Source organism: Phycodurus eques, chromosome 14, assembly GCF_024500275.1.
Source record: "Phycodurus eques isolate BA_2022a chromosome 14, UOR_Pequ_1.1, whole genome shotgun sequence".
NCBI classification, from domain to species: Eukaryota; Metazoa; Chordata; class Actinopteri; order Syngnathiformes; family Syngnathidae; genus Phycodurus; species Phycodurus eques.
In genome coordinates, this window is record NC_084538.1 from 4,349,198 (window position 1) to 4,368,978 (window position 19,781).

Genomic DNA, 19,781 nt, shown 5'->3' on the forward strand with positions numbered 1-19,781 from the left:
ATTATTCATGCTTTTATAATGTTACTGTTGTTATCCATGCATTTTCAAATTTACTATTTGACAAAAAATACAAAGATAGTCAATCTCAATATTTTTTTTAATTATTATTAGCTATAGGGAAACATAGGGAAACTAGGGAAACTAAACTATATATACATATATATATATATATATATATATATATATATATAGGTTTTTGTGACTTCCCAGAGAGAAATTTGCTTATAAAGTGAAAAATAATACACAATTCTGATTTAGTTGGTTAGTCAGTGATGATGCGTTTAAAGGCAGTAGAAGATCACAGTTTAGCATGCGGATGCGTTTCCTGAAGGCACCGCCTCACCAGCCTGGCGGCGTCCACCGCCGTCCCCCAGGCTAGGGAGACGCCCCAGCCTCCGTGGCCATAGTTGTGCACCACATGCGCCCCGTGGCCGCCGCCCAATCGGGTCGCCTCACTCTCCACTCTGGGGTTCCTCCTGCCGGGCCTCAGCCCGACCCACTCCCCCAGAACTCTCCCCCGACGCAGGGACGGCTCCAGCCGGAAGCAGCGCTCCAGGATGTTCTCCGTATCACCGGGGTCCGCCTCAAGGCGCCAATCTCCGTCTTGCCGGGTGCCGCCCAGAGTGACATAGCGGGAGCCGGGATAAATGTACGTCTTCCCGTCCCCGTCGCGGATGAAGTGCTGCAGCCAGGGGGCGTCCACCTTCAGGACCTGGCCCCGGACCGGGTACACCCCGTCGTCTCTCGCCAGCTCCTTGGATCCCAGGCCTGAGCAGTTGACGATGACGTCGTAGTCCGGGCTCAACTCCTCAAAACTGGACACTTTCCTCTGCGCCACTTTACCGCCGGCTTTTGTGAATCTGGAAACAAACACAACTTGAAACTATTGGGAACTATCCATACATCTTTTCTGTATAGCCCTTGTCGTTAGAAAATAAGAAACAATTTACAATTTGAATCTAGTTCTGACAAGAAAAGTGAAACACAATATTGGAAAAAATAAATATGTCCAACCAATAAAATAAAACAATTAATTTGAGCCACAGAAAATACGAATTCCCCCCCAAAAAAGCCCATTTAAAAAAAAATGCTGAAAAAACAGTTTCTACCAGGAAATAGAGAAAACATTTGAAAAAAAAGACATTTAAAATTTAAGATTTTTTTAAATCAATCGATCTGTTTTCCATAGCACTTGTCCTCATTAAGATATGAGGAAAACACTACGAAAACAACCAACAGGAATAAAATAAAAATATTGAAAAAAACAATGAAAATTATTAAATTAAAAAAATCCAACAAAATAGGATAAGGATAAAAATTAAAGAATTTTTTTTGGAAAATGTGGGGAAAATAATATTCTGAAATGTTTTTTTTTTTTAATACATCCATTTTCTTTAGCACTTGTCCTTATGATTTGAAAGAAAAATAAAAAACATTGTGACTGAAAAAAAAATGTAATTGAAAAATATTGGAAAATTAGTAAAATTTTAAAAATGACTCAAAAAGGTCAAATAAAAAAAATCAGAACAGTAGAAAGAAAAAATATTGTGACCCATTATCATTATTTGTTTTATACTGGAAAAAATATATTAGTTCTGACTTGAAAAAAAAGTACAAATTGGATACCAGAACTATTTTTAAATCCATCCATCCTTTATCTGTACCACTGGCCTGACGAGGGTCGCGGGTTAGCTGGAGCCTAACCCAGCTAACTTTGGACGTGACGCGTTGTAAACCCTGGACTGGCTAATTTAGAGTCTTCGTTGAAGCTAGCATCTGTGTTTTTGGAATGTGGGGGGAGATTCAAACCGAGAACCTCATAAATGTGAGGTCGATGGTGGCCGAGCACTGCACACCTGTTGCGCAGCCAGGGCAGGTAGCTGGAGCATTCACACTTGATGGTGGTGAAGGCCTGGCCAAACGTGTGCTCGGGGAAGTGACGCAGCTCGCGTTCGCTCAGGAAGCGAAAGCCAAACACCGTATCCCACCAGTAGGGCCTCTTGTCGGCCGGGGGCTCCTTGAAGATTTGACAGCTGGAAGGGACGACAAGAACAGATGACGTTGTTGTGCAAAACATCACCTCAGTCAGCATCGAAAGCATAAATCAATCAGGTAATGATTTTATGACATTGACAACTTTAAAAATGAAGTATAATGTTACCCAGAGCTGAGCAAGACTCCGGCCTCGGGTGCGTGTTGGGACTTAGCGATAGCCAGGAGGTGGTCAAAACTGTCCTGGAACCAGCGTCTTTGGCGTTCCAAAGGAATATCTCTTTGCAAAAAGAAGTACAGTGTTCCCTCGTTTTTCGCGGTTAATGCGGACCAGAACCCCCCCGCGAAAGGGGGGGTTCTGGTCCGCATTAACCTAACCTGGGTTCTTCTTAAAAATAGTGTGTGTGTGTTTTTGTTTTTTTTGTCAGGGAGGCTGGAGCGGATTCATTGCATTTCCATTCAGTTCAATGGGCAAAGATGTTTTGAGTTGCAAGCTAGGGTTACGGAAAAAATTAAACTCATATCTCAAGGCACCACTGATATATTTTACACAACTCCTGCCTCCTTTCGCAGCCCACTGTTTAATATGCCGCATCATTCAGATTGCGCTGACTGGTGTTCCCACCTGGAAACTGTCCCGCAAACAGGATCCCGGCGGCCCCGTCGCTGGTGGTGTCCGGGCTGAACTTGTCGGCCAGCAGGGTGACGGAGCAGCGGGGGAGAGCCTCGGCCACGCGCACGGCCGTGGAGAAGCCCACCACGCCCGCGCCCACCACTGCGACCTTCACCTTCGCTCCTGTTATCCTGGAACACAGAAGAACGGGAATGAGAGATCGAGCAAAAGTCCCTGCAAGGTAAGCAACTAATATGGTGGAATCGGTGCCATAAAGGTCCAGTAGATAAAAGGGCCATTAAAAGTTTTTTTTGATGTGACAATTACTATTATTATTACTATGACTATTATTACCATTACAATAATAATAATAATAATAATAATGATAATTATTATTATTAACTATTATTACTATTACAAAAAAAGCATGTGTAATTGAGAGGCATTCATTTTCCACATTTGTATTTGCTATGTTTATGATTGCTCGTTGTGTGTTGCTCGCATTTCACGTTCTTGACTTTTGTTGTTATGGCAATTATCATACATGTACCCTGGCTCATGCAGGTGCGAGACACGGACGAACTTTAACAACAACGCGAGGGAAGATATTAAAAACACTTCCACGCACATAACTGACCTGCTTTTCTGCTCGGTGTTGACCTCCATTGTCGAACTAACGATGTTTATTGGTTCTGTAAAGTTTTAATAGCGATTGAAAACATACCACTGGTACAGGGTTCACTTCCACGCACACAAACGACCTGCTTTTCTGCTCAGTGTTGACTTCCACCGTCGAACTAACGATGTTTATTGCTTCTGTAAAGTTTTAATAGCGATTAAAAACATACCCCTGGCGCAAGGGTCAAACAAGCGATGAATCTATAAATAACTATAAATAACTAAATAGCACTTATATGCTTACATCCACTATGCATTTAGATCAGCTCATTCAGAAGTCTCGTCAGGAGCGTATGTCTCGCGAGAACTCTTTAGACAGACTTCTTCCGGTTAGCACGAACACGGTAAGGTCCTAACAGCTCACTATCGCTTTAAATTAGTCCACTGAAAACGCAACGGGCTTTCTCAAACAAATGTGTTGCCAAGCTTTGGTCATTTTACGCTTTTACTTAAGTGAGTTTTTCTTTTCAACGGTGTTTTGCTCATACAGAACAAATGGGCGTTTTGTTAAAGGCGCTGTATGTTTTTTGTTTTCTTTGCTAACCTGAAACGTTGTACGTTGGCTTTTTGAGCTGCAAACACCTTTGGGGGAGGTTGTCAACATTCATGACTGATAAAAATGCTTTTGTTATAATTTTTTTTCAATTGTTCTTGGTTTAAAATAAATGTGCGAGAGTCAAATCCTCATCCAAATAGTTGTGTACTGATAAATTTAAAAAAAGTAATTAAAACAACTTCAAAAACGTTGTAATGTTCCGTGGAACTAATTTACGAGCATTTGAAACTGCAATTGTTTCGGGCAACGAACATTGAAATGAGGAGAAATCTATTTGCTACAAATTGTGTTTTGTGCAAAATAACTTATGAACAGTTTCTTATTTTAAAAAAAATAACATCTTGACATATATGACGTAAAAGAGAAAATCGTGACGAAAACAGTCCAATTATCTTTGTGTGTGTGTACCAGGCCTAACCGGCCCAGTTGGGACAATCCAACTTCAGCTCTGGATGTCACTCACTTGGCCACACCCCTTAAAGGCATCATACAACATAGCAATGTTTTATTTAAGATAATAGTCAATGAAGGCATGCCCCACTGATGTGTTTTTATTCTATTTACCAGCGGTCCGTTGAGGAAGATGACACTGACGGCCTCGTCTTCCTCGCACAAGACGAGCATCCTCAGCAAATTGGCACGCCTCAGGAAGCGCGACGTGCTGTGTGACATCACCCTGCTAGCGGAGGGCGAGCGCTTCCGGGCGCACAAGGCCCTGCTGGCGGCGAGCAGCGACTACTTCTCGCAGCTCTTCACCACCGATGACGTTGACGGCGAGGGCAGAGCCACCTACCGGCTGGACGGCGTGGCGGCGGCCACGTGCGGGAAGGTGCTGGAGTTCATCTACAGCGCCCGAGTGTGTGTCGAGGAGGGCGCCGGCGAGCAGCTCCTAGCCGCCGCTCGGCTGCTGCAGGTGGGCGACCTCGTGGGGGCGCTGCAGAACACGCGGCGACGCAAGAGAGGGCGGGCCAAGAAGAGCCTGCTCGTCAGGAAGCGGAGGAAGAAGAGTCCCTCGTGTGAAGACCAAGCCGAAGAGCGGCGGGGAGTAGCTCAGGACGGAGAAGGAGGAGGGCAGCCCGGTCGCTCGGAAAGACGCAAGATCACGCCGCCTGTCAAGTATGATGCCTATAAGGTGGGCGGAGACGTGTCAGCTGGAGGAGGGGAAGGAGGAGAGCTGGCAAGGAGGGGCAGGAAGAGGAAGTACTGCGAAACTGAGGCCAGGTGCCCCGACTGCGGCAAGGGGTTCAAAAACCATCTCTTCCTGAAGATCCACCAACGCACGCACGCAGGTGACCTCCCGCCTCTCCAAAAAAACAACAACCATTTTTATAATTTGTTACTATTAAGAAAAATATGTTATGTACTCTATAAAATTAGGAGGGAACCACACTTTGTAGCCCCATTTTTTTGCTTCAATACAATGGACAATGTGCTGCTCCTTCTGTCGTGCACGACATGGCCGCCTGGGGGCCAAACGACACCTCATCGTTTGGGTCACCGTACAGGAAGTGATGTTATTGCCTCCTCCGCAGGTGAGAAGCCATTTTCCTGCCAGGTGTGCGGCGCAGCATTCACGCAGAAGCACACGCTGCTGGTGCACCAGCGCAAGCACACGGGAGAAACGCCGTTTGTGTGCAGCGTGTGCTCCAAAGCCCTCGCCACCAAGCACAGCCTGCTCGAACACATGAACCTCCACCAAGGTAATCCAGTTTGGTTTCGTCTCATCCATGAGATACATAGGTGTGGGTGTGCCTAATGGTATGGCCGTTTTGGTTTGTAGAAAACAAGTCGTTCTGCTGTGACAAATGTGGAAAGAGCTTCACTCAGAAGAGGCAGCTGAAAAGTCATTACAGAGTCCACACAGGTCAGAAGGAAGCGCGCGTGTGTGCGTTTTATTTAAAGACCATATCGCCCAGCTTTAGTGTGTTACAATGTAATGTGTCTGCTTAAAGACTAAATGATGTATTTTATTGATTGTTATGTCTGTATTCATCATAGGCAAATCGCTTCCAGAGTGTGCTCAGTGTCAGCGCAAGTTTTTGGATACGGCCCAGTTGAAAAAGCACCTACGCACTCACACAGGTAAAACTCCCAACCAATCACCACCACACGTGATGTCACATGATATCACGTGACATGTCACAGAGAGGTATTTTTATGGGAAGTCTATGGATGGATGGATACTGTACACACAATCAATAATATTTTGTCTTGAGAGCAGAAATATGAATTATGAGTGCTCGATGGTGGCAACGAACCTCATAACAAGCAGCGTAGAGAATGAGTCTTCAAAAAAAAAAAAAGAGGCCAAGTGCTTGCTTAAGTCAAAGAGAGTTCCTGCACGTGTTGTGTATTTAACCAAACCACATAACTTTCTTATGAAAGTCCACTAGCTTAATACTTACACATAATGGGAAACACCATAGACAGGCTAACGGAACTAGCATCGATGTGGTGGCAGTTCTAAACCTTTAAACAATTTGTATTTGAACACGAGCTTTATCAACACATGCAGACAGAGCAGACAGGAATACTTACAGGCATGTATTCTTTATCTACCGCGAAAGCGACTAATATTACTTCAGCTTAGGTGGAACTGAGTTTCATCAAGTTTCATCAAGTACGTATTACACTGCCCCCGGCGGCCGAAGCTCACACACCAGATAGACGATCCCAATTGAATAAATGCATTAAATCATGAGGCACGAAATGTTTAGTTCTTTAAATTCTATTTAATTCTGTCATTACTTTCTGTTTTTATAAAGTACAATACCATAGAGTGCTATTTTTCTTGTTAAAAAACATTTCTTTTAAAAATTGAAGTCGGTGGCTTTGGGGGGCCGGAACGTATTAATGGTGTTTCCATTCATTTCACTGGGGAGAGATGATTTGAGATGCGAGTGTAGTCACGGAATGAATTAAACTCTTAAGTCAAGGCACCACTGTACATAAAATTGGGTAGGGAGGTAGAGGTTTGGCCCCGATTTTGGGTCCAATTTCCTCCTAAATGGTCTGGTTGCGACATTGTCGTGGCAGGTGAGAAGCCGTTCACGTGCGAGATCTGCGGGAAGTGTTTTTCCGTCAAGAGCACCTTGCAGACGCACATCCGCATACACAGGTGAGCACCACCACTCACTTCCACCGGCAAAACCACGTACCGTTGGTAGCGCTTGGCCATAAAACTGGCCCCTTGTCCTCCTCCACTGTTGTTTGTTGTCAAGTCTCCTTAGCCTCGTGATGCGTTTGGTGTTGGTCTTTGGGGTTTCCTTAGTTTTCCGCCCGCAGTACCGAGTACGCGAGTATAGAAAAATGTCCCGTGTGGTCCCGCAGAGGCGAGAAGCCGTACACCTGCAACGTGTGCGACAAGTCCTTTTCGGACGGCAGCGCCCACCGCCGCCACGTGGCCTCCCACTCGGGCAGGAAGCCCTTCAACTGCTCGGCGTGCGGCCTCTCCTTCACGCGCCTCGACAACCTGAAGACTCACATCAACACCCACAACAAGGAGAAGGTGTCACAACCGCAGCCGGAGGACCAACGCGGCGGCGGCCTGCAGGTTTCTAGTCAATTATATAAAATAGTGGTTTGCAAACGTTTTACACGAAATACCACCTCAGAAAACACTTGGCTCTCCAAGTACCACCATCATGACTAACACTGACTGTTCATCAAAGAACGAGACAGGTTTTATTTCTAAAAGTATTTTTATTATTGTAAGCCCCTGTAACATTATGCACAATTTGAACGTTAACACAGAAAATGAAAAAACTACCCAAAATATTCAATTAAAAGTATCTATCTAGCTAGCTCGCTAACTAACTAGCTAGCTAGCTAAATTATATTTTTATAAAGTGCAATATGTTTTTATAAAGCACAATATTTTGGAGTGTCATTACAAAAAATGAATATTGGGAGGGCTGGAACGGATTAATGGCATTTCCATTCATTTCAATTGGAGGAGAAGATTTTAAATGCTACTGTATTGAAAGAGTTGACGTTGGAAATGAACAAACTTCAAGACAAAAGACACAAACAATCATTACATTACAGCTGAAATGGTGGACACAAATGGCCAGCATAGAGCCCAGTTTGTGAAGTAAATGTAGTGTGTTACTCACCCTTCACGCAGGTCCAGAAATATGAGCTGGCAGCGGGCTCGGAGCAGGAGATCCAGCTTCTGGTGACTGAGGACAACATCAGCTTAGTTGAGGGTCAGGCGGAGGAGATCGGCATGGTCATGCCTCAGATCCAGACGTTCGGCACGCCGGAGGCTCAGGCCGCGCCGCGGGCCGAGCCCATGCACGTCATCACCCTGAGCGAGGAGGCCGCGGAGCACCTGCACGTGGCGCACAGGCCCGGCCAGCGGGCGGCGCAACCGCCCGGCCAGGACGTCCACGCGAACCAGCCCGTCTCCATCAATCAGACGGACGAGCATATCTCCAGCCGTCACATCCACGGACACACCTTCCAGATCCAGGCCGGGGCCGTCTCCTGCCTGTACACCACCGCCGGACCGCCACCCTTACAGAGCTGAGCTGAATTTAGCTTAGCGCAGCAGCTCACACAGAACCGGTAAACAACACACGTGCCACACTTGTTCAAAAAAAAAAAAAATCTGACTTTTTTAATGGATGACTTGCTTATTAGCCAGCTAAAAGTGGTAGAAACGAAAATAGGTTGGCAGAGGTTTAAATAAAGTTCATTCAAAGAGTGACACCATGCTGTTGTATTTTTGTTCTGTTTTTTAATAACATTTAATTTCAGCTTCCTGGTTTGCAGCAGGACTAATCAGCGGCGATTCTATGACCAGAGGTTTTGGGGTGCTGGGATTCATTTTTGGGGTGCTTCAGCATTGATTTGTGGGAAAACGAATATGACACTTAAGGCCCAACGCCATGTGATATGTAAAACAACATGGAAAAGAAAACACTGCGGTGTGGTAAATTCTTCAGCCTTCAACCCACTGAAACGGCGGGATGGCGAACTTTTGCCGATAGCTCGGAAGAAAACAAACTCACAGGTAAGCTAACGTTAACTGTCAGCTACCACAGCTAATCTGATTTTGTCTTTCTGAGATGATTATTTCTGGAAAGAGGTTTGAAATCCTACTTAAATTGTTTTTATTTAACACATTAACACATAATTATGCCAAATCAACTAAATTAGCTATTTTCTTTTCACTCTGCAGCACTTGTAAACGAGCGTTACGCTCTCCAAGTCACATGAAAACGTACGGCTTCTTTCAAATGCTGCCGTCCATTTCACACGACAAAAAAATATTAAACGCATTAACCTGACACCAAAGACAACTGAGTAACTAACACCAGACATTTTTCAATCGATGATAATGTTAGCATATTCACTGCTTACTCTTATTGTTATATAACTGTCAAATGTAGTGAAAAGAAAATTAAAGAGAGATTGCTCTTTAACTGGTCAACCTTTTCATGTATTTTTATGGTCTCGACTCAGCGAGTTGTGGTATCGGGCAAGTCTTAATCTCTTTGGTCTTGAGCACAACACTTAACATTGAAAATATTCAAACACCTAACTGCCCGGTCCTCCCGCGCCCCGAAACGCTACCATGGCGACGGCGAACTAAGCTACATCTTGAAATGTGTTTAAGAAAAAAAAAAAAAAAGTTTTTTTTTTTTTTAAATCACAGCTCAACCTCGAGATCAGTTGCAAGTCCTCTCGGGTACAGACCCCACGGCCAACCCGGTCTACCCGGAAGCGGAATTCAATTTTACACACACGCAAAAGACATTTGCTAGAGTGGCTCTCAAAGCTTTATTTACATTCACCATTTCTTGAGAAGCTGGCAAACGCCACCTTTTTTGTTCTTGTATCAGCAAGAAAAGCAGGTGGATGGCAGTGCACAAAAATTATTTACACTCAAAATATTGTCATTAGAAATGGCGCTAAACTTGAAAAGGGTTAAAAAAACAGAAGGCGTCACATGAATGGTGGACACTGTAATGGGAGCGCTTGAACGAACGGGGTGATTTTAACCTACAAATCAACACAAAATAAAACATTTTAAAAATGCATCCTGGTCTTCCAAAAAAAACTCTTCTTTAAAAAAATAAATTGCCCTTATTATAGCTCTGCTTCCTACTATATGGACACTATTTCTAGCTGTGTGCGCGCAGAAACATTTGGCAATATTTTCAAATACTGTGGTCTTCAAATGAATGAACGAATGGCTCTGAAGATACTGGCTCCTGTCACACGGTGACAGCACCTGCTATAGTGTTGATCAAAAGTGTGGGCGGTGGCTCGCTAACACCGCACCCTTCTATTTTCTTATTTATAGCACCGAGAGTCACCAAAACGACAGTGGAAATATTGCAAACGGTCCTCTGTAGGCTATTCATCTCATCGCATTATTTTGGCGATTTTCTCCACGAGTGACAAAATGGGAAGCAGCATCGCAGGATTAAACAAATATAGTAAATGTCTCATATTGTTCAGAAGGAAGTTCACCCAAACCCATGTCTGAGTTATTGATCGACGTACAGCGCTTAACAGACATATTAGACCAGTACCCAATGTAAAGTTCAATATTGCAAGAAAAGTCATACAAAGTTTATGTGACAACGCTGTTATAATATTACAAGAATAAAACTGTAAATCCATGTGGGAAAACATTTTACAAAGATAAAATCGTAAATTTATGGGAATAAAGGTGCAATATCGTATATTTAAAAAAAAAACATGACATTTGATAAAGTCCAACTTTTATGAGACTGGTCTTAAGTGAACATGAAAGTCGGAAAGTAACTGGTATAAAGGTTAAATATTATGACATGAATTTACATGGGAAAAGTTGCCGTATTCATAAGAACAAAGTGCTGCGAATAAAGTTGTCAAATAACGTGGAAAAAGTAAAAATTGTTAAAATTGCGTGAAAAAGTTGACATTTTTTCTGAGGGAAAAAAGTTGAAATATTACAATAATAAAGCCAATGTGATAGAAGAAAGCTGCCATATTACATGGGGGAGGGGGGGGGGGGGGTGAAAATTTATCTTGTTGCAATTTTCCGGGAATACATTTGTGCATTAAGTGGGAAAATTAACCATATTAGTGGAATAAAAGTGTGATATTACCCAAAAGTTGTAAGTCATAATTTCACGAAAATATAGTTGTAATATTATGGCAGTCAAGGTGCAATTTTACAAGAAAAAAAAGAATTTAACATTGGGGGGGTGGAATAAAGCTTTTACGAGAATAGTAGGTCTTAATGATGTGATGGGAATAAAGGTGCAATACCAAAAGAAGAAAGTCAGAATAGTCTGAGAATAAATCCGTCAATCAGCATGAAAAAAGTCCGAGAGTGAGGTCTGCACTGAACATGGGGAATAAGTGGCAAAAACGATATTACAAGCAATAAAATGCTTTCTGTTCAAAATGGTAAAATGTGTGGTCAAAAATGTTTGTTAAGCACTGTACCTCTGAGCTTTTGCTGTAGTTCCTATACATTATCGTGTGGCTTCATTATGGAAATCCAAAATAATCCATACGCATTGTCATGATAATTGTTGTAGATTAACCACTAGCGATCAATGCGGCAGTCACTTAAAATCGTTTCATCTCAGATCAACGACCAAATTTTGCATCCAAACAAAACGGTCTCGGAAAAACCCTGGTACGTCAAATCGCATCTAACTTGGAGTGTTTGGTATAGCATCATGACAAACATTTGACTAAATTATTGCATCCTTTTTGTGTGTAAACGAGGAACGGTCTCGCATCGTATTGCATCTTAATTGTACGTGAATCGTAATTGTATCGTATCGAGAGTCATTTTTTACGTAGCTTAAAAGTGGGCACAGTTTATTTTATTCATGTTTGTAAAAAGTCCATCTTTAGTTATCTATTTTTGAAAATGTGCATTCCTGCCCCACTGTGACATTACAATGGGGCAGAAATGAGCAGTTACCACCCCACATAGATTTCCTTAAAGAATGGGATCGTCCGGCCAAAGTTCCAGTGGACCACTTTGGCCGAACGCCATCGTGTCTAAGCCAAAGGTAAGCAGAGCTGCGGTGTTAGCAGCATTAGCTTCTGATAATGCTGTAATGTTTATGTTGTTTGGTAAACAACGTTGTGGACGTAAGGGTGACTGAGGGTGTATTTGTGTTTGGCCACGTTATGCGCCACACCGCTACATTAATTGACGACTGTAATTCGGTGGCTGGGTGATGAAATGCTGCATTCACCAGTGATAATGTAATGGGATCTCTATGGGCACTTGATTGATTGCGGCGTGAAGTTGTTGGCAAGGTGGGGACAAGGGGGCGGGGCGACAGAAATCTCAATTGTGGAGTAAATGCAATCTACAATGCGCTAACCGCGTTACTAACGCTAAACGTCGCACATCGGCGAGCGCGTCGAACAATATTCCGCTGAAGTGGACGATGGTTACGGCCGCGGTCCACGGGGCAGACACCATAGTGTCGGGCGACGTACCTTCCAACTTCACAATGATGTTGCTAATAATCACAAACAAACCCCCCAAAAAACACGTAGAAATAAAGCACACAATGTGACCGCTCGTTTCATGTATTAGCTGTACATGTTGATATTTGGGGTGCATCAACTTTTCTCTCATCGAAGACAAAAAAAATAAATAAAAAGATGTCAAGTATCCTCCTTTATTTATTTATTTTCTGTGTAAACGGGGTCTCGGTCCTGGTTTGGCAAAAATGTCGACGCGAGAAAACGTAATAATCTTCCCTGAGACAAACGCAACTTTTTTGTTCCTGTTCCAGTATGATACTGTTGTACAAATCACTCAGGTTCATTTGATGTTTTTGTGTGTGTGCGTGTAAAGACTTCAGAGAACAATACCGTAAAGAAACAAGACTGTGACAGTAAAGAAACAAGACTGCTGCAGCCACGCTGACAACGCTGCACCGATTGGTGTTCTGCTATCGTATTGGCTTAATTCCAGGTTGGTTGAAGCGTTCCTGGCAAACTGCTGCGTTAGCGGCATTGGCGGTTGGCGTTTCGCTTCCAATATTGCCTTGGAAGCAGGCTAATACTCGGGTCAACTTCAACCCCCTTCATCCCACGTCGGTACCTTACTTACAGGGCAGCGATTGGGGAAAAAGCAGCGAGAAAAACTGGCTTATATACAGTAAACCAGCACCCCAGTAGTGTAAATGGTAGAGCCTTCGCCTTGCAGACAGAACTCGCTGAAGAGCAAAATTTACTTGGATTGGACTTCAACTCCTCCTTCATCGGTACCTTAACACACAGGACAATGAGCTGGAAAAATCCAGCTTGAATAACCTGTAGCCCCTTTCACACTGCCTTCCTTGTGAATTGCCGCATCAGAGCCGTTAATGGCGGAGCCTCTATTTATCTGCCTGTGCCTTTCAAACTGGCCGTGTCCACATAGTGTATGTCCACGCAGCTTTTGCAGCTTCGCAGTCAGATGATTAGCTGCGTGGGTAGCATCTTTGACAGCAATAATTGCTTTCGACGCAAAGGAGCTTAGGCAGTGAGTCTCGGGTCGCGGTTTTCCTACAATACCACCAGAAAGCTGGAAACTGTTGTGGCTTCTCCAAGGCAGATAATTTGGTATATGGCTAGCGACTGGGACAGTGACAACTGCTTTCAACACACTGAGCCTTTCACAATTTATTCCTGGTAAATTGGCGCATCAGCGGCCTTATTGGCAGAGTTTCAAACAGAACTCGCTATGTCCTTAGTGTACAACTGCTGGATTCCGATTGAGATCAGACAATTGCTTTCAACGCATAAGGGGCATGGGCTGTGAGTCTCAGGTGTTACATTTCACACGCTAGCCTCTGTTATGTCTCCGATACGACCTCTGGTTGACTTCAACCCTCAGCGCTTCCAACGGCGCTCCCCTCCATCCTTTCACACACCGGAAAATCCGGCTTCAGTGGCCAGTGTGAAAGGGGCTCCAGACAGCAGCACTGTACCATACGAAAGAAAACTGAAGCGATTAACGTTATAGCGGTCAGTTGTCGTAAAAAAAGAATCATAGTCTCGTTTCTTTGTCACACCTCAAATTACATAGGAGCCAGGTCAGACTTAACTCTGAAGCAGGCAAATTAGCTGGTCGATTTGATGTGCAGTGCACATTCACACATCTGTTGCTGCTTAACGCATTGAGTCTTGTTTCTTTATTGTCACACCTCAAATTAAATAGGATGGGAAAATAATACGATCAATACACTTGAACACGCTTTCTTTTCCCGCTAGTGGAGTCTCGTTCCCGACGCATTCTGAGCCCCTCAGCTCTGGACCCAGCTCTGCGCCGACGTCTGCTTGAAGCCCCCCGGGGTGACGTTGGCGTTGTGGGCGGCGTCAAAGCTGAGGTCCAGGCAGTCGGCCTCCATCAGCTCGTTGCGGATGATTGAGTCCATGTCACACTCCAGGGCGCCATTGAACACCTCCAGGTCCAGGTCAGCGGCGGGGAAGCGGTCCTGGCCGGGCAAGGCTGGGGATCTCTTGCCGGGAGACTTGAGGCCATTTCCACCAGGAACAGACGGATTTTGTGCCTGAACGGTGGCGTGGTTGGCGGGGGAGACGTGGTCTTTGCGCAGAAGCAGTGTGTTGCGGCGGGAGTTCTGCAGGGCCACGGCGGTGCTGGCCTGCGACATGAGCGGGTCAGACTGGGTGAGCAGGACGTTGCCCGAGTCCAGGCTGAGGAGATCCTGCAGGGTCAGGTGTGCCGCACAGGAGAAGGTGGTCTGCTTGTTCTCCTGGATGGTCTGCATGGGCGACTGGCGCAGGCTGGTGATGGACGACGGGCTGAAAAGCGGATTGGGGACGTAGCCGCCGACAGGACTGCCAAAGGTGAAGACGGCGCCCCCCTGGCCTTTGTCGCCGTCGTCCTCGTCCTCGGCGGGAGGAGGCTGCTGGGACGTCGTCATGCCAATGTTGTTTAGCAGGTCGTCCATCAGGTTGTCAGACAACCCGTCGTTGAGGTTCATGGTGCCCGCCAGGTCAGTGAGGCCGGCGGGCCCCGCGGACGGCGACACGCTGCTCGGGCTGGAGTACAGCATGGGGGACAGCGGCGAGTCGTCCACGGGCACCTCGTCCAGTTCCAGGTTGGCCAGGATGGGTGACAGGCGGCCGCTCAGCGTGCTCGCGTTGGAGTTGGTGCGTGAGCGAAAGTCGGTCCAGGCGTCCAGCTCGTCGCTGCTGCGCGACGTGGGGCTGCCCGTCCACTTGGAAAGGCTGGACGAGCTCTCAGAGCTGCCTTCCTGGGCGGCCTGCAGCGAGGCTTTCTTCTTGGTGGCGCGGCCTCGAGCGCCTTTGATGTACTTGCTGTTGTCCATAGAGACGGCGCGCCGACGCGGCGCCTTGCCGCCTTTGCCGCCGTCCGGGTTGACCATCCACCACGAACTCTTCCCCGTCCCTTCGTTCTGGACCTTCACGAAGCGGCTATGCAGGGACAGATTGTGCCGGATGGAATTCTGTGGAGGCAAGGCAAGTATATTTGTATAGCGCTAGTCATAAACAAAGCCTCAAAACAAAACAAAATAATGGATTAAAAACAAAATTGAAATAAAAGATTGAAATCAACACCTTTTATGCTGGGGGGGGGGGGGGATTTACTGTATTCTTGAAAAAATAGGACTATATTCTCTGAAGAAAAATATAGATTTTGTTGTAAAAAAGGGTTGATTTTTCTTTTGTCGAGGTCAGACAAGCCGATCTTTGCAAATTGTTTGCAACTTGGAAGCACATACCTCGGGTCAAAAGATTCCAACATGTGGCTAAATCACTGCTTTTGCAATGTATAAATGGGCACCATGTCTTCAGCATGAATGACGCCGCGATTTCCTTCCACGGGCTCCTTTCTTGTCATACAGAAAATTATATAAAAATGATTCCGCTCATGTTGTCTGTTTCTCAGCAGGAAGTCATTAGTTGCTTTTTGGAAAAAAACTGTTTCTAGAGAATTTGGAAAATATAGCAGCCAAATGGTTAAGTTGGCAACACGAACTGCTTTGGTAACTAACCCAAATCCTCTCTGTTCGCAGCCCTGTTTTTAGTGTAAGTAATGTGCGTCCGCGGGGATGTGGTTTGTAAATCGCAGAAGCCGCGAAGAAATTAGACCGTGTAGTCGTTCCTCCAAAAAAGGTTCCCAGGAGCCAACCCGCGTCCCGCATGCACACTGCAGGATTACAAATCCATTTCGTCCCACGCACGCGCACAAATACACAAATCCTGCAAAGCTCTCATCAGACTTGATTCCATGACAGATGAATTGGTTTTCCAGGCAGGGCTATAATCCTTAACATCAATCGGGAAGCGGGACACTGTCTGTGCCGTGATGTGACATTGTGCAAGCTGTATATGTTTACAAAACAAACACTGCCTCAATTAGAAGCAGTCACACACACTAAAATGTCAATTAAAAAGACATCCCATAAACACATTGCCTGTACTGACACAAAGCACAGTAGCTAACAAAATATGCCAAGAATTGAAAAAAAATAAAATTAAAAAAATAACTACACTAATGATAAAATTGATCATCATTTCTTATCGTCCCATAAAGCAGATTTAACGATTATTTACAGTGAGTACGGAAAGCATTCAGACCCCCTTAAATGTTTCACTCTTTGTTATATTGCAGCCATTTGCTAAAATCATTAATAAAACTGCAAAAATGTCAACAATTCTGTTTGTTTCTGTCAATGTGGGCTGCTGTGTGTACATTAATGAGGGAAAAATTAACTTTCATGATTCTAGCAAATGGCTGCAATATAACAAAGAGTGAAAAATTTAATGGGGTCTGCATACTTTCCGTACCCACTGTATGTGCATGGCTGCTTATGTTTATACTCTTACAATGTATGTTAAATGTAGATGAAATTTTCATGCACAAAACTAGAGGTTGAGGTATAATAGCCAAATGTGTAATTAAGAAAAATATCTGTAACTATTAAAATCTAATAAGTATTTGTATTTTAATAAAAAAAAGTCTATATAAATAGCTTGTCATTTGATACTACTTTATCAAATCTGTACGTGCTTCAAACCACAAAAATTAAAGAAGTAATATAGTACAAATCCCAATTCCAATGATGTTTGAATGTTGTGTAAAAGGTAAATACAAAAAATAGAATACAATACATATTGTACAGTCCGGGTCTCTGTTGTCATATTTTGTGCTTCATAATGCGGCACATATTTTCAATGGGCGACTGGTCTGGACTGCTGACAGGCCAATCTAGTACTCACACTCTTTTACTACGAAGAACACGTTGTTGTACCATGTGCAGAATGTGGCTTGGCATTGTCTTGCTGAAATAAGCAGGGCTGTCCCTAAAAATGACATTGCTTGGATGGCAGCATATGTTGCTCCAAAACCTGTATGTACATTTCCGCATTAATGGTGCCTACACAGATGTGTAAGTTACCCATGCCATGGGCACTAACACACCCCATACCATCACACATTTGGGCTTTTAAACTTTGCGCTGATAACAATCCGGATGGTCCTTTTTCCTCTTTAGCCCAGAGGACACTATGCCCATGATTTTCAAAAACAATTTGAAATGTAGACTCATCAGACCAAAGCACACTTTTCAACTTTGTGACAGTCCATCTCAGACAAGCTCGGCCCCAGAGAAGCTGCGTGTTTTTGATATGTCTTTTGTTTTGCATAGTAGAGTTTTAACTTGAATTTGTAGCTGCAGTGACAAATTGTGTTAACTGACAATGGTTTTCTGAAGTGTTCCTGAGCCCACGTGGCAATATTCTTTCCACAATGATGCCGCTTTTTTATGCAGTGCCACTTGAGTGATTTCTTGCAATTGTACGTTGAGAAACATTCTTCTTAAACTGTTGGACAATTTGCTCACACAGTTGTTCACAAAGTGGTGGGCCTCATCCTTGCTTGTGAACGACTGCGCCATTCAGGGATGCTCCTTTTATACCCAATCATAACAGTCACCTTGTTCCAATTATCCCGTTCACCTGTCAAATGTTCCAAATAGTTTTTTTCTCAAATCAAATTCAAAGAGAGAATATTTGCCCTGCCCCCCCCCCCCACCAAAAAAAAAATATATATATTTTTTTCCATTTGAACATTAAATATATCTTTGTCGTGTATTCAACAGAATATAAGTTGAAAAGGATTTGCAAATCATTGTATTCTGTTTTTATTTGTTTTACACAACATCCCAACTTCGTTGGAATTGGCTAATAGTAAGCGGTAAGGGAATTGGATGGATGGAGGGTTGTGTGTAGAACTTTGAGAGAGAAAAGCCATTAAATCAATTTTGGAATACAACAAACACAAAATGCAGAAAAAGTATAACACTTCACATTTTTCCACCCGCGTTAAGTTGTGTTTTTTTTAAATAAATTTGCATAAACAAAATCCTGAATGTTGTCAATATGGCGTGTTGTGTGTAGAATTTTGATGGGGAAATTAGTTTCAATTCAAATTTAATCAGTTTAGCAATAAGGCTTAACATAAGAAAATGAGGGGTGGGGGGGTGTGAAGCACTGTGAATACTTTGCGACAACGCTTCACTTGTTCCCTCCTCCACATTTTAGTTCTACATATATTTGGCAACATTTCTCATGCACTATCAAGGTGGCGGTGTTGCAGGTGTGCGCCGCGATAACGCCCGGACCAGGCTCACCTTCCATCCGGCCGAGCTGTTGCTGTCTCCCTTGTCCTTGAAGTAGGGCACGGAGCGGACCATCCAATCGTAGATCTGCGACAAGGTGAGCCTCTTCTCGGGCGACGACTCGATGGCCTGCGTGATGAGGTCCGCGTACGAGTAGTTGCCCCAGGCGTTCCGGCGGGCCGACGACTTCCGCAGCTGTTGCGATGCTGGGGCGGCCGCTGCCGTCGCCAGTTGAGCCGAGGACGGCGAGCCGTCCGCGGCCTCCTCGCTGCGGGGCTGCGAAGCGAGCTGGAGGCCGGAGGGAGTGAGTGAGCTCGGCGTGAGAGCCCCGGTGGTCTCCCGGGGTTCACCTCCCCCTCCTCCCTCCTCGTCGTCATCATCTTCTTCGGGGATGACATCAGCGTCGTTCGCCCCGGGTTTACCCGCAGCGCCGAGCTCCGGACGGGGCAGCGGCCAAGTGCAAGAGCGCGGCCGCTTCTGGGGCTCGAAGTCCGGGTCGATCTCCACGTTCGGCTCGCTGGCCTCGGCCATGTCACGGTGGGCGATGAGTGGGTCTGGAAGTCACTCGGGTCGCATTCCATCAATGTGTGGGGCGGAGGAGTGGCGGGGGCTCGGGTGCCGTCTATTTGCTGGAATGCATGTTAAGTAGACATTATCTCGGTGGCTTTTCCTCGTGGCCCCGGAGAGGAAGGGGGGTGATCTCGGCTTGGCGTTCCTCTGCAAGCGCCGAGAAGCATTTAACACGTCACTCCGCTGCCATTTTGACCATTTCCTCGCGCGACTTTCTTGTGCATCTTCATCGTTGCACCTCCTCCTGCAGAAATGCGGCTGCCGACTCAGCAGCACTTCACCTCCACGGTGATGTTTGCACATGCAAAACGTTCATTAAGCGACACAATCCTCCTGCTGCGCCTCCTCTTCTTCCTCGTCCTTCTCCGCCGCGCTGCTCCGAGAAATAAAAAGCGACAGTGTGGGGCAGTGACGTCACTCGCTGGCTCCCCGTGGGGATGCCCAGCAGGGTGCACATCATGCTCAAAAAAAGTCAGGTGTCCCTTTTTAAAGGGCAGGCCAACGTTTTATACCAAGTAGCACCTAAAAGTTACTATATTGTATATTTAATATTGCGTAAAAGACGCGCACGAATGGGAGAATATGGCTCGATGCGTGTATGTCTCAGTTCATTTCAATATACTTATTGAAACCAAGACTCCACCAGATGGCGCCAAAGTATCATCGCTTTGGCATGCGCGCAAAAACGGCGTAGAGAGGATTTTTTTTTCTGCGAACAGAGGATAGGGCTCCCCAAATA

At 45.0% G+C, this 19,781-nt stretch overlaps 3 protein-coding genes across 6 annotated transcripts; 1 reads left to right on the forward strand and 2 right to left on the reverse strand.

The window, feature by feature from the left end:
• Positions 1-122: 122 nt before the first annotated feature.
• Positions 123-3,573, reverse strand: ddo (D-aspartate oxidase). Of its 2 annotated transcripts, XM_061695804.1 has the most exons (6): positions 3,528-3,573; positions 3,243-3,421; positions 2,618-2,796; positions 2,162-2,270; positions 1,857-2,033; positions 123-860 (listed from the first exon to the last, which is right to left on the reverse strand). In XM_061695804.1, the coding sequence occupies exons 2-6, from the start codon at positions 3,269-3,271 to the stop codon at positions 299-301; spliced, it is 1,056 nt and encodes a 351-aa protein (XP_061551788.1). In that variant the 5' UTR covers positions 3,272-3,421; positions 3,528-3,573; the 3' UTR covers positions 123-298. The 2 variants fall into 2 exon arrangements, with proteins under 2 accessions (XP_061551788.1, XP_061551787.1); XM_061695803.1 differs by having other exon boundaries at positions 3,243-3,562.
• A 32-nt stretch (positions 3,574-3,605) lies between these two features.
• On the forward strand, positions 3,606-9,266 carry zbtb24 (zinc finger and BTB domain containing 24). Of its 3 annotated transcripts, XM_061695802.1 has the most exons (9): positions 3,606-3,627; positions 4,407-5,128; positions 5,372-5,539; positions 5,620-5,703; positions 5,838-5,921; positions 6,876-6,957; positions 7,170-7,392; positions 7,966-8,408; positions 8,601-9,266. In XM_061695802.1, the coding sequence occupies exons 2-8, from the start codon at positions 4,423-4,425 to the stop codon at positions 8,368-8,370; spliced, it is 1,752 nt and encodes a 583-aa protein (XP_061551786.1). In that variant the 5' UTR covers positions 3,606-3,627; positions 4,407-4,422; the 3' UTR covers positions 8,371-8,408; positions 8,601-9,266. The 3 variants fall into 3 exon arrangements, with proteins under 3 accessions (XP_061551786.1, XP_061551784.1, XP_061551785.1); XM_061695800.1 differs by having other exon boundaries at positions 7,966-9,266; XM_061695801.1 differs by lacking the exon at positions 3,606-3,627 and adding an exon at positions 3,663-3,736 and having other exon boundaries at positions 7,966-9,266.
• A 346-nt stretch (positions 9,267-9,612) lies between these two features.
• foxo3a (forkhead box O3A) lies at positions 9,613-19,427 on the reverse strand. The gene is made up of 2 exons (XM_061697015.1): positions 18,485-19,427; positions 9,613-15,295 (listed from the first exon to the last, which is right to left on the reverse strand). Exons 1-2 carry the CDS (start codon positions 19,001-19,003, stop codon positions 14,108-14,110), a joined length of 1,707 nt encoding a protein of 568 aa, XP_061552999.1. The 5' UTR covers positions 19,004-19,427; the 3' UTR covers positions 9,613-14,107.
• Between the last annotated feature and the right edge of the window lie 354 nt (positions 19,428-19,781).

Coding starts and splice junctions, on each gene's coding strand:
- zbtb24 (XM_061695800.1), top strand. CDS start 4,423: ATGACACTGACGGCCTCGTCTTCCTCGCACAAGACGAGCATCCTCAGC. Junction 6,958..7,169: donor ACGCACATCCGCATACACAG/GTGAGCACCACC, acceptor GTGGTCCCGCAG/AGGCGAGAAGCCGTACACCT. Junction 7,393..7,965: donor AACGCGGCGGCGGCCTGCAG/GTTTCTAGTCAA, acceptor CCCTTCACGCAG/GTCCAGAAATATGAGCTGGC.
- foxo3a (XM_061697015.1), bottom strand. CDS start 19,003: ATGGCCGAGGCCAGCGAGCCGAACGTGGAGATCGACCCGGACTTCGAG. Junction 15,296..18,484: donor ACAGCTCGGCCGGATGGAAG/GTGAGCCTGGTC, acceptor TTGCCTCCACAG/AATTCCATCCGGCACAATCT.
- ddo (XM_061695804.1), bottom strand. CDS start 3,271: ATGGAGGTCAACACCGAGCAGAAAAGCAG. Junction 2,034..2,161: donor GGAGTCTTGCTCAGCTCTGG/GTAACATTATAC, acceptor CGTCCCTTCCAG/CTGTCAAATCTTCAAGGAGC. Junction 861..1,856: donor CTGCCCTGGCTGCGCAACAG/GTGTGCAGTGCT, acceptor GTTTGTTTCCAG/ATTCACAAAAGCCGGCGGTA.